Below are 14446 nucleotides of genomic sequence, written 5' to 3'. Positions count from 1 at the left end.
CAACCAGAACGGTAAGGTCACGAACAGCCTTGGAGTGTAAGAAGGAGATTAACTCTGAGGATGGCAAAATCCGCATCGTTTGGGTGCCGGGCCATGACGGAGATGAAAGGGCAGACGATTTGGTAGTGAAGGCCAGAGAACTGCCGTCGATAAACTCGGTTAACCCGAAGCCTTTCGGATCGATGCAGTCCAATTTAAGGGCGTGGGAGACAAACACTGTGGAACAGCGAAACAGTCGGTAGGGCGACGAAAATCCTATGGGGTGATCCGGAACGTGAAAGGACGAAGTTATTACTGAAAGAATGTATGAAGGAGGTCAGTATAGCTTTTGGTGTCATAACGGAACACATAGGACTACGAGCTCACTTATGTAAAATGGGTTCGGCAAGTGATATGATGTGTGGGGAAGATGATGAGACGTTGGAGTATTTCCTTTGTCAATACCCGGCTTTCGCGTCTTACAGACACCGGTACTTAGGTGGGGACACGATACCAGACATGAACCAGCTTTGGGGAGTGGTATTAAAAACAATTAAGGATTTTGTAAGTAGCGCGGTATTCCTAAATTAAAATTTTCTTTTTAGGGGTTACTTTTTAGTTTTTAGAGCACACAACACGCCGATTACTGACTTAGGTGTATGTCCAAACTGGCATGGGGCAGATTAATATCTACATCCTCTTTTCAACCTAACCTAACCTAAGTCAATGAGATAATTGAGCTCTATCAATGCGCCTTAAGACCTGGTAAATCCACGATAGACCAGATATTCACACTGCCCCATCCATCTCTTTGTTGACTACAAAGCCGCTTTCGATAGCCCTATACGTTCAAAGGTATTTCAAGCCATGTTTGAGTTTCGTGTCCCTGCAAAATAAATAAGACTCTGCAAGATGATACTTACTGATACACGATCCTCAGTAAGAATAGGAAAGAATTTTTCCGAACCATTCAATACCAAACGAGGATTCCGATAAGGAGGCAGTTTGTCGTGTGATCTCATCAATATCCTGATGTAGAAGATTATGCGAGATGCAGGTGTGAATAGATATGGCACTCTACTCATAACAGAACACATGCTACTCACCTATGTCGATGACATCGATGTAATAGGTCAGTCACCAGAAGTAGTAAAGGCAGCCTTTGAAACAAGGCCACCTCTCGACAGACGAAGATAGCACAATACAAAAAACTGATACTACTCGTGTTGTTATGTGGTTCCGAGGCATGGGGTACTTGTTTAAAGCAGACAGTGCATTGTTTGGAGCGTTTGAGAGAGAGAGAGATATTCTTCGTAAAATATATGGACCAGTTTGCTTTAATGGAGAATATAGGCGTCGTATGAATCACGAGCTGTATGACGACGATAGCATAGTTACGCGGATCAAAATACAATGGTCGCGTTGGCCAGGTCATGTTGTTAGAATACAAGGCATTGTTTGAAGTGTTTGAGAGAGAGATTATTCGTAAAATATATGGACCAGTTTTCTTTAATGGAGAATATAGGCGTCGTATGAATCACGAGCTGTATGACGACGATAGCATAGTTACGCGGATCGAAATACAACGGTTGCGTTGGCCAGGTCATGTTGTTAGAATACAAGGCATTGTTTGAAGTGTTTGAGAGAGAGATTCTTCGTAAAATATATGGACCAGTTTGCTTTAATGGAGAATATAGGCGTCGTATGAATCACGAGCTGTATGAACAAGCTCCAGCAAAGCTCGATGGAAAGATCAAGTGGTGGGGCACACCTCGAAACTTGGTGTCAGGGATTTTAGAATGAGCGCAGACGATCGAGGCACTTGGAACTCTATTCTACGTTCGGCTGACGGGATAAATGATCTGTCATAGCCAATTAAAGTAAAAGTTAGCTAAATATATTTCATCATCTGCTAATCATATCTAACAAACTTTCCAAATATGTTATTTTCTTTCTAACTCTAATTTTTCTCTACCTCTTTCTATCATTTCAGGTAAATTTTCTAATTTTCCAAAACAAAACATTTGCCTGGTAGTCGTAAGTCTTTTGTATTCATTGTTATATTGTATGTAATTAGATTCACAAAATATGGTATGCCAATGCCAACCAACAAACACAGTTTTTGGCTATGGGAAAAATTGCCAAAAAAGGAGAACAAAAACAATACAACAGTATGGCGTATTTATCACACAGCGGAAATTACCTTTGAAATTGGAAATGCAAGTGAAAATATTGCAAAATTCACCCTAGAAATCACAGACCAATTGGGAAACTAAACACCAATAAATATTTTAGTCATGGCATTAGCAAAGCTATCCAACAACATGGCCCACTGCCAGCCATTCAAATTTTCCCGCAAGGACGACAACAAAAATCATTTAATGAAAACGAAAATGATTTTGCAAGAAACCCAATTTGAATTTGAAACTTTTTCATTATGCAACTGTCCGGGAGTTAAAAGCATTTTACGTTACAATTTCCAGTGTTCAAATCTGGAAATGGGCTTTTGGGAGGCATTTATTTTTTGAAAATAAGTTTTATGGCTCATTGCCGTATCTATGGTTACTAGCCAAAACTTGAGTGCATGGTCAAATTGATTATTAAAGTTCGTTTGGTGACTCAATGCTAACCTTTTACTTTTTTTATTGTCACTTGACTCATTTCCAATGTTTTAAGAAAGTCAAACATTGACTTAATCTTATCGCTTTCAATAGCCCAAACGCACAGACTCCAGCACTCACGCCTAAGCAATGTTCAGTCTGGTTATCCTTAAAAATCAAAGAAAACTTTTTAATTCAAAAACAAATAAAAGATATTTTCCAACATACACACACTCCCATTGCCTTAGTTTAAGATAAGGACTAGGGGGTTACTTCAAAAAAGGTGTGTTACAGAGGATATAAATGCTTATTCCCTTTCCATTAGGCAAAAGATTTCACCTTTGCATACATTTCAGTAGCTGTCATATTCGAAGACACCTACAATTTCATGCCACAAAAAAAGCAAAGGAAATTGTAGTCCTTACCCCCAATGGCTTGGAATCTTTTTGGGGGACCAAGAAAGGATACAAGCAATGCCTTGAGCAAACATAACAATTCTGAGTGTTGATAACTGCTGAAGAGCTCAAATCATAGTGAAGGTGAACTCTTTGCTCTTTGTAGACATATACATAGGTGCTGTCCCCAATCTCCATTCACTCCTCTGGGATATGTGTAAACATTAGCTTTAGAAACTCAGTTGAAAAGTTTTTTGTTGCTTGGCTTACCTTCTTCAACTTTGAACGTAGCCTTGGTTACATACAAAGTTTTCAGTACATAACACCTAGATTTCGATCACAAACCCCTTCTGTTTTTCCATACAGACTCGTTTTCACAATTTGTGACACATATTTGTGTTTTCACAGAAATTTTAGCAAAGTGTTTATATTTAAGTTCAACTTAGGTTATCTCTTTTTTCCTCAGTCAGCCATAGAATGGAAGAACTGTTCCTCTCTCTCTCTTGGTATCTACTGTGGGGTTGCCTTTTCATGCATCCCCTAGAAAAGCAAACAAAAGTCCATGAGAAATGTTTTATAAGCAAACAATTAGAAAGCACATATAAACGTGATTTGTTGGAAATTGTTTCTTTCGCTTACCCTTAATGTCATGCATAGTTTTGCAGAAATGTTTTGAAAAAAGTGGAAGGGGTACTGGACTTCTTTCTCCAATAATGATGCCAGAAATCGTATTTGCATTGCCTTGGTCTATATGCAAAGGTTAAAACTTTTAAGTAATGCCCGAAAGTATGCTGCAGTTTATACAGGAAAAACCTGATTTAAACAAGAAAGAGCGTGCTTAGTTCGGTTGGCCGGAATCTTATATACCCTACACCATGGATTGCATTTGTTGAGTTCCTTGCGCGGTATCTCTTTTTAGGTAAACGAAGACTAATGGATACGAATTGTTATGCTTTTGGAGCTTTATCATGTCAAAGTCCGATTCGGACCATAAAAGAATTGAATGTTGAAGGCTATAGCAGAAGTCATTAAGCAATATTTAAGTCCATTCGGATAAGAATTGCGCCTTGTCGGTGCTCAAGAAGCATAATAGGGAGATTGCTTCAGACCATATTGAACACTTAGATTGAAGGTCATGGAGGAAGCCGTTTTACAAAATATCAGCCAAAACGGAATTGCGCCCTTTAGAGGATTTTAGAAGTCTAGATCCCAGGTCGGTTTATATTCCAGCTATATCAGGTTATGTACCGATTTGAACCATATTTAGCACAGTTTTTGAAAGTCATAATAAAACACTTCATGCACAACTTCAACCAAATCGGATGTGAATTGTGCCAATTTGAACCATTCTTGGAAAAAATATTAGAAGTCAGAATTGCGTCCTCTAGTGGCTCAAGAAATCAAGACCAAGATCGGTTTATATGGCAGCCATATCAGGTTGTGAACCATGCTTAGCACAGTTGTTGGAAGTCGTAACAAAACTGTTTTTGTGCAAAATTTCAGGCAAATGGGAAATCTGGAAATCAGAAATCCGGCTTCTAGAGTTTCAAGAAGTCAAGATCCAAGATCGGTTTATATGCCTATGCTATATTAGGCTATGGACCGATTTAAACCATACTTATCACAGTTGTTGGAAGTCGTTACGAAACTTTTTGTGCCAAATTTCAGCCAAATCGGATAAGAATCTAGTGGCCTCTATTGGCTCAACAAGTCAAGATCCAAGATAGGTTTATATGGCAGCTATAGCAAAACATGGGCCGATATGGAGCATTTACAATCTGACCGTTGCTGATAAGAAGTATTTGTGCAAAATTTCAAGCGCCTAGCTTTACACCTTCGAAAATTATCGTGGTTTCGACAGACGGACGGACATGGCTATATGGACTTAAAATGTCATGACTATCAAGAATATATGTAAAGGGTGATTTTTTTGAGGTTAGGATTTTCATGCATTAGTATTTGACAGATCACGTGGGATTTCAGACATGGTGTCAAAGAGAAAGATGCTCAGTATGCTTTGACATTTCATCATGAATAGACTTACTAACGAGCAACGCTTGCAAATCATTGAATTTTATTACCAAAATCAGTGTTCGGTTCGAAATGTGTTCAAATTTTGACAAATTTTGTTCAGCGATGAGGCTCATTTCTGGTTGAATGGCTACGTAAATAAGCAAAATTGCCGCATTTGGAGTGAAGAGCAACCAGAAGCCGTTCAAGAACTGCCCATGCATCCCGAAAAATGCACTGTTTGGTGTGGTTTGTACGCTGGTGGAATCATTGGACCGTATTTTTTCAAAGATGCTGTTGGACGCAACGTTACGGTGAATGAACACATTTCGAACCGAACACTGATTTTGGTAATAAAATTCAATGATTTGCAAGCGTTGCTCGTTAGTAAGTCTATTCATGATGAAATGTCAAAGCATACTGAGCATCTTTCTCTTTGACACCATGTCTGAAATCCCACGTGATCTGTCAAATACTAATGCATGAAAATCCTAACCTCAAAAAAATCACCCTTTATATACTTTATGGGGTTTTAGACGAATATTTCGAGGTGTTACAAACGGAATGAAGAAATAAGTATACCTCGTTACTTACATGTTTTATTCAAGTCCTTAAAGGCATTTAATTTTGAAATCACAAACTGATATGGCACAGACATTATTCTACCATTATGAATTCTTTAAAATGCAGTTCACATTTTTCCCAAGGTTATTCACGTTCTTCTTGAAATTTTGTTCGCCACGCAAATTACCACGACGCTTTTCTTAAATTTGTAAAAGCCATTGATGTTTTCAAATGGCATTACAAAAATTTGTTAAATCTTAATTTAGCTGTGTTCATTCCTTCCGTAATTCTTTCAAAATCTTGCGGCGAATATTTTTTTCTTCAACCGTTTTGTTGGGGGAGTAAAAATTCAAGAGGTCTAAAGAGCTTTCATACATTTCAATGCATACTTTGAGGCTTAAGTGGAAATTTTAATTTTAAGCCACTTTGAAGAGCAATGTTATTGCGTTTTTTTTTTTTTTTTTGAGAAATTTGAAGACATTTAAACTGTATTAAAGGTGAATGAAATTCCTTTTTATATTTCTCAATTTATTTGTTACTCAAGTATTTAACTTTGAGTTTGTTTATGTTTGGTTTTCTTATTCTTGTGAATTAGCAATTTAATATGCTTTATTAAGAATAATTGCAGCAGATATATTTTCATGACATTTTTGAACAGAGGGCAATAAACTAGTCTATAAACAAGTAAAAACGTGCTAAGCTCCGCCGGGCCGAATTTTGTGTACCCGCCACCATGGGTCCTACTAAAAATGTACCTTTCTTACTCCAGTTTTTATATGAATCGTTTCGTTACAATCACATCGGGAATTGATTGCTATTGATTGATCGGCAATTGATTATTAAATTACATTTATGAACTTATCAGAGTGAAACTCGTTGTGAGTGCCAAAATCCGCGATCGGCTTTTATGGTTGCAGTTTACATACCGATTCAGATGTTGAAAGGCAAAACTAAATTTCAGCCAAATCAGGTGAAAATTGAGGCTTGCAGGGGCTCAGGAAGTGAAATCCCGGGTGTGTTCTATATGAGGGCTATATTAGTTTTAAACCGATTTGGACCATACTTTGCACGAATATTAAAAGTAATAACAGATGTCATTGTTATATGTTAAACGTGTAACGGATAATGAAAGCGATAACAGAAGTTCTTGCGCCACATTTCCCCCAAATCGGGGGAAATTGAGGCATCTAGGGGTTCATGAAGCTAATATCTGGGATCAGTTTATATGGGGCTATATCAGTGGGCTACAACTTTTCTGGGCTGTGCTTAGCCTACCCCCGGAGACTTTTCTACGCTTATGATGGGGTCTATATCATTTTATAAACCTATTCGGATCATACTTGACACAGATGCTGGAAGGCAGAACGGAACTCCTTGTGCCAAATTTCAGCCAGACCAGGTGAAAATTAAGGCTTCTAGGGGCTCAAGAAGTCAGTTTATATGCAGATTCGTGTAATACTTCGCACTGATGTTAAAAATCAAAACAGAAGTCCTTGTGCCAAACTTCAGCCATTTTGGAAAAGATAAAGCCTCTGGGGGCTTTGACTGACTGACTGATCATCGCCCAGCTCAAAGGGCTAAAGCTATAATTTTGAAATTTTGTGCGATTATTGGTCTTGGGCACAGGATTAGACGGGAATTGGGGAAATTAATACGTTTAGGTACTAAAAAGTTCCAAAAAAACGAAATGGTAAAAGTTTGTCCAGCGCGAACGGAAGGGTATAGAATTATGTATTTGTGCTCAAATAAGGAGCGCTTCGAAAAATAACGTTTGGAGAAAAAAAATGTGCAAAATCGTACCAAAAGTCGGAGAACTGTTTTAAACGGATTGTTCTAGAGCTCTGAATTTTGAAACATCGGCAAACTATGTCTATGCAGTCTTAATAAGTTGACTATTTGAGTTCTTGGAAGTCTGTACATTTAGATACTAAACGAGTAAAAGCGTGCAAAGTTCGGCCGGGCCGAATCTTATATACCCTCCACCATGGGTCCCATTTGTCGAAAAAAAGGATAAAAGAAAACATTTGCTCTCCTATTATAGCGATATCATGATATGGTCCGGTTCGGACCATAATTAATTTATATGTTGAAGACCTGTATAAAATGTCAGACAATTCGAATCAGAATTGCGGCCTTTGGGGGCTCAAGAAGTAAAATAGAGAGATCGATTTATATGGGAACTGTATCATAGACCGATCCAGACCATAATAAATACGTATGTTGATGGTCGTGGGAGGATCCGTCGCACAAAATTTCAGGCAAATCGGATAATAATTGCAACCTCTAGAGGTTCAAGGAGTCAAGATCCCAGATCGGTTTATATGGCAGCTATATCAGGTTATTAACCGATTTGAACCTTATTTGGCACAGTTGTTGAAAGTTATAATAAAATACGTCATACAAAATTTCAGCCAAATCGGATAGGAATTGCGCCCTCTAGATGCTTAAGAAGTCAAGACCCAAGATCGGTTTATATGGCAGCTATATAAAAACATGAACCGATTTTGCCCATTTACAATCCCAACCGACCTACACAATAAGAAGAATTTGTGGAAAATTTAAGCGTGTACCTTTACTCCTTCGAAAAATAGCGTGCTTTCGACAGACAGACGGACGGACAGATTGACGGACATGGCTAGATCGACATAAAATGTCACGACAATCAAGAATATATATACTTTATGGGGTCTAAGGCGAATATTTCGGGTTGTTACAAACAGAATGACGAAATAAGTATACCCCCATCCAATGGTGGAGGGTATAAAAATACCGAAAATTTTCAAAATGGGTTAACTTTTAACAGGGTGAACGGATAGAGCTAGAATTTTGAAATTTGGCTCAAAATCGAATCGGAGAAGACGTACGCTAGTACCACTTTTGGTACCATTTGGTACTTTGTTTATGGATTGATCTAGAGCAGTGACGGGCAAATACACACATGTATGTGCGCAATCACGAAATTAATTGATCCAATTGATTTTTAATTTAAACTGCTTCAATCACTAAAATGATAATATCAATCAAAGTTTTTGGAAAAGGTGACTGAAAAAAATTGCAATTAAAATAATTGCAAAATTTTCGAAATTTTCAATTAATTTTTTGATTAATCCAATTAAAAAAATAATTGAAATTTCCGAAATATCTAATTAATTTTTAGTTGGATCAATTAAAAATTTAATTGAAATTATGCAAATGTTTTATTAAAATTATTGCGAAAAGCACCGCTGTATATGGCCCACCCTCAATTTCGATGCAACATTAAAACGCAACGAATATTATTATTGCCCGAATTATAAAAGAAAGAGTAGCGAAGCGGGTTTAGGTATAGCTACTGATATAGACTAACAGTAATTAATATTTTTTATACCCGCCGATCTCTCAATATAAGGTTTTGGGCCCATAAATGGCGCATTTATTGTCCGATTCCGCTGAAATGTGGGACAGTGAGTTGTGCTAAGGCCTTCTACAACATTCCGATTTCTCGATTTAAAGTTTTGGGCCCATAAAAGGAAATTTTATTGTCCCATTTCTCCGACATTTGGGACAGTGAGTTGTGTTAGGCCCTTTCGGTTCAGATTTGATATAGCTGCCGATTGCGCTTAAAATTGACACAGTGACCTATGTCAGGCTTTTCGCGTCCGCATCGTATATGGTTCAGATTGGTCTATATTTGGATATGGCTACCAAAAAGACCAATATTTCGTTCACAAAATTGAACAATGACTTGTAATTAATAGATAACTCAATATCCTTGTCGAATTTGGTCCAAATCGGACCATATTTCGATAAAGCTGCTATGGGGGCAAAAATTATGCATTTTCACCGTATTATGACGACAGGTGATTTACATATTACCCTAGGTGGTGGGTATCCAAAGTTTGGCCCGGCCGAACTCACGCCTTTTTACTTGTTTTACATTGGGGAAGTAAACCCAACAGAAACATATTTAAATAGAATATGTTAAAAATAGATCTATGCCATTAATATGCATATTTTGATCATAAATAAAATAAGAATGGCGTCTAAACATTTAAAAAGTAGTCGGAAGACTACTTGTGGGGGAGATTTATGTTCATCTTTTTCAAAAACATAATAGTGCTTCCAGTTCAATTAAATAATGATTGTAACAATTTGCTACCTAGACCACTAACATTTTTTTTGTCACTCAATTCGTGCGGCAATTAACGGCTGTTTTCTCTTAACAAAATAAAATATATTAATCATTCACATTTATGCATATAGAAACATTTTTAAGAAAAGAAAAAGTGATTGAATCAGTTAATGAGAATGACGAACATTGCAATCACAATCGTAATTGAAAAAAGTTCCGATTTAGTTAAAAAAAGATTGAAACAATTAAATGACGAAATTCTCAAACACAATCTTAATTGAAAAAGAAATCCGTATTTAATTAAAAAAATTATTGATTTAATTACATTTTTAATTGAAAACATTTTTATTTCTAATAAAAATTTTAATTGAAAAATGTTTCGTGATATATTTTTCTGTGTAGGAAATATAGGTCAGCTGAAAAAATGTTTTTTTTCAAAATTCGTACATCTTGAAGAAGATTTTCTTGAAATTCGTAAATTTAGGTACTAAAAAATACAGAAAGTCATTTTCTTTAGGGACTGAGCTAAAGCTTCCAAAACTGGATACAGTTACAAATTGTATCCAATTTTGGGTGTATCATCGGGGGTAGCGAAGTGAACCGGTGGTTTATACACCTACTCGCATTATACTTGGCGCGGATATTGAAAGGTAGAACAGAAGTCTTTGTGCAAAATTTAAGCCAAATCGAATTCAAATTGAGGCTTCTAGGTCCTCCAGAAGTTAAATCCGGGGATCGGTTCATGAGGGGTCTTTTTCCAAATTAGAGCCGATACAGCCCATTTACAATCCCCAATGACCTATATCAATAAGATTGATATAGATGCAAAATTTCAAGCGCGTACCTTATTTCGCTCGAACGCTACCATGATTTCGACGGACGGAGGGATGAACGGACACGGTTTTATACTTTATAGGGCCTCAGATCAATTTTTCCAATTGTTACAAACGACATGACTTGTTTAGTATAGCCCGCATCCTTTGGTGGTGGCTATAAGAACTTTTCATTAGAATTTAATCAAATATTAAAAGGAAGAAATTTATGATTCTTTCTTTTATTGTTAGCCTATTTTTATAAACAAACAGTTTTGTATGTTTTACGTGTTTTTTTGCATGCATGTAAAATTCGAGATATTATGTTGAATTGTCAAATAACCACAGATACGTATATGCGTTATAGGTTTGCAGATCTTATTTCAAGGTGTTAAAAACAAAATGACTAGATTAGAAAACCTATCACCGTAGATTGGTGGATATAAAAAAGGGTACGTCACTTCCTCTTTAAGAATGTTCCCCTGTCAGTACGGCCATATCATAGATTTATTGCGAAGTGAATTCCAACAATCCCTTAGACTTTAGTGATATGGATTACGGTTACGCCGACAAGCCTTTAGCAATAGCTGTAAAGGCCACATCTGAGAATCAACTTTCACCGTTTCTATACACGCTTGACCTTTCGGTTAACTTTACCTTTAACTTTACTTACTGAAGTATGCAAGGCCACTAAATTTTCTCCTTGAATAGAAATATGTTTTCAACGGTGGTTAAAATTTTGGAAAGTGTCATAGCGCTCTAAGTATGAATTAACGATCGATATTTTTTTTTTTGAAATCTGGATACAATTGTTCGAGGCGAAATACCTTCCATCAAGAAATTGTCCAGTGCAGTATCTATCACAACCACTTGAAACCTTTCTTTGTTATTTTCTTAAGATTAGCCTTTTTACCTTTAGTTTTTCCATGCCCAACAAAGTTCTTCACCAGACTTATCATTCTACAATTTTCTTTGTTTTCCCTAGCTCATATTTCTGCGTTTTTGCTACGTTTTATTTAAAAACTTTCCCTAATTAAGACATTACGTCATAATCCTCTTCAGAAATAATGAAAGAAAATCTTAGTGGCTACTTAATTCACAACATTTTACTTTTGTATGCCTTTTCTTGACGTTTACGCCTGAAACTATGCAAAGGTTTTTTTTTGGTTTGCTTTACACCTTTCGGTTTGCTATCTTTTAAGAAAGGCCAAGTATCTTTTGAAGTGTTTTAATGCAAAAAATTCTCTTTTTGGGTGCCAATTAAGATTCTTGGAAGTGAATGTGAAATATGACATCAAAAGATGCGAATTTTAATGCAATACTTTGAATTTAAAATACATGCAAAAAGCTGTTTTGGTAGTTTGTTGTCAAAAGAAATGCTTTGAACGTTTATTACACAAATTGCAGAGTTAATAGATCCGTGTTTACACAGGAAAAAAGTTGTTTCGTTATACGTTAAAGATTTATAAACCTATCACTTAAAATAAAAAATCTTTAATACCAAGGGAAATATCTTTTACAAAAGTAAATGGTTTCATTAAAAAGTAAAATTTACCATTTTTTAATAATGTATGCTTATTGGCTCTCATCTTTAAAATTAAAAAAAAATTCAGTGTAGATTTGACATGTCTGTGTGTCTGTCTGTCTGCAGAAATCACAATAGCAGATGAACAAATAATACTATTGGCTTGAAACTTTGCGCAGATACTTGTTATGCGATTCGGTTGAAACTTTGCATGTAGTCTTCTGTTGCGACTTACAGTAAGGAACTGTAAACCGAATCTTTCAACCACCGACTTGAAGATTGGTTGATTGGATCAGGCTGATGGCGACCGGAGTATTCCTACTAAACTTTGGCAGATGTCAACATGCCTGAAAAAGGAGGTGAAGACGTCGAGACGGGACCCAACAATCCCTGTGTGAAGTGGGTCATCCGGTGGAATTGGGCTCAAGGTGTGCGCCAGCGGTGAAAGTACTTCGAAAGCAACAGCTAGTGCTGCTTCTAAGATGGAATCGTCGAATAGTGGTTCCAATGCTTTATCAACTGCTCTTGGAGGATTAATGAAACTCATCATGATAAGATCGAAGGCATTTTATAAGGATGAACTCCTGGCGGACTCAGAAGTCGAGGCAATGATGGAAATTCTGCATCCTGACTATGGTTCGGTTTATGCAGATAAATCTCCACCATTGTAGTGCCGCTTGAGAGGATTGGTTCGTAGGATTGGTATTCCTGGGTTTAAACGACTCAAGAGTATGGGGAATGAGAAACACAGATCCTGTATTCTTGCAAAGATGTTTTCCTTTTTCCGTCGCTCTGTACTGAAGATTCAGTTGTAGCCAGCCTTCAAATTAATTGGTCTCATTACTGATATGGCACACGATTAAGAGATGCACTGGTAATCCAAGTACGCAAACAACTCAGCTACCGGGGCGCCTTGGTATTGATTCAATGGCCGAAGTTCCAGACAGTGCGAAATACACACTGCCTGAGCTGCTTTTTGATAAAAATTACTGTACTACAATAATATTGCTAATAGAACCGATTGGAACTACGTTATCCCTTGTAATAGAAGTTACGTAGTCTTCTATACGGATGGTTGCAAACTAGACGACCAGTTGGGCTTTAGATGTACTCTGAAGAACTTGGACTGGTCATATGGAGAATGCTGCAATGGTCGGGTTACCCACTGCAGTGTGTATCAAGCGGAGATACTTGCAATCAAAGAAGTTGTGGGATGGCTAAATATGATGTCATAACAACAACTGGCACAAATATCTTCTCAGAATGGGAGCTACCTTAGACATTCCAGGGAAACTGGAATCTGTGGGTATGCCCCTAGCGACATGTTAGCTAAGTTTTCAGGATCAGGTTCGAAGGGCAACGAATGACAGATTGTCATAAATCGCAGGTTGTGAACGATGCATAATTACGAGGGTTGCCTTTTATATATCGGTATTGGACAACCCTTGTGTTCCAATCTGTCAACTGACAGTTCTATCGAAAGATTAACATTTTTGAAGTTGTATGCTCTTATATCGTTTTAACATACGAGCGCTATTTGTGTTGTTTACAGTAACTTAAAAGATTCATCTCGACCAAAAAATGGAATTAATTCGTGATCATTTTCCAGCGATTATTTTTTACAACTTTTGACGTGGATTAAATTTTTGGCAATGAAGCCCCATCAAGGACCAGTGTTTATCGCTGGTATGGTGAATTCAACCGAGGTCGTAGTTCACTACAAGATCAACTTGTTGAAGGTCATCCAAAATCAGTTGTTGTTCCAAAAACCATTGATGCTGTGCGCCAACTGATACTGCAAGACCGTCATGTGACCTATCGTGAGATTGAGACAACCTCAGGCATTAGTGTGACCAGCATACATTCAATATTGCTTGACCATTTGACCGTCAAAAAAATTTGTTTGCGTTGGATCCCACACAATTTGTCAATCACTCAAAAAAAGCCTAGTGTCGATTGGTCGAAAGGAATGCTCCAAAAATACGAAAATCCTGCATTTTTGAGTATTTAAAATATTGATTGGTGAGTCATCCGCCGTACAGTCCTGATTTGGCACCGAATGACTACCTTTTATTCCCGTACTTAAGAAATAAAAGGAGAGGTCAACGTTTTTCGACACCTGAAGGAGCGGTTAATGCGTTCATAATGCATGTTTTGGAGATACCTCAATCAGTGGCAAAAGTGCTTCGATAATTGGTTCAAACGCATGCAAAAGTGTATAGATCTTAAGAAGGGAATATTTTTAAAAACAATAAAAGAAACTCGATGATTAATATGTGTTTTTGTGTTCTGTAACCCTGCATTATAAAAGGCAATCCTCGTATGTGGTTGCAAGTAGTCACTACTGCAGAAGCTGTGAGGACGTCAAGGAAGAGGAGACTCCAAAACATCTGTTGTGCGAGTGTTCCCCACTGGCGGTCAGAAGGTATTCCACTTCAAGTTCTCAATTC

General features: G+C 37.2%; 2 protein-coding genes across 6 annotated transcripts in view; both read left to right on the top strand.

Moving 5' to 3' along the window:
- The window catches only part of LOC106093105 (serine-rich adhesin for platelets), a 742527-nt gene that overhangs the window by 84421 nt on the left and 643660 nt on the right, over nt 1-14446 (top strand). The gene's annotated exons all lie outside the window — the stretch shown is intronic.
- The window catches only part of LOC106090193 (putative uncharacterized protein DDB_G0271606), a 539204-nt gene that overhangs the window by 254799 nt on the left and 269959 nt on the right, over nt 1-14446 (top strand). Inside the window, exon 3 of one of the 5 annotated variants that reach the window (XM_059370842.1) lies at nt 1973-2016. The exons of 3 other annotated variants lie outside the window; for them this stretch is intronic. In XM_059370842.1, the coding sequence (XP_059226825.1) occupies nt 1973-2014 (42 nt within the window). In that variant the 3' untranslated portion in view covers nt 2015-2016. Of the gene's footprint in view, nt 1-1972; nt 2017-2056; nt 2609-14446 lie in introns of those variants that run through there. One more of the 5 variants, XM_059370839.1, reaches the window with a different exon arrangement.

Source organism: Stomoxys calcitrans, chromosome 1 (genome assembly GCF_963082655.1).
Source record: "Stomoxys calcitrans chromosome 1, idStoCalc2.1, whole genome shotgun sequence".
Lineage (NCBI taxonomy): Eukaryota > Metazoa > Arthropoda > Insecta > Diptera > Muscidae > Stomoxys > Stomoxys calcitrans.
This window is presented reverse-complemented; position numbering and strand designations above follow the sequence as displayed.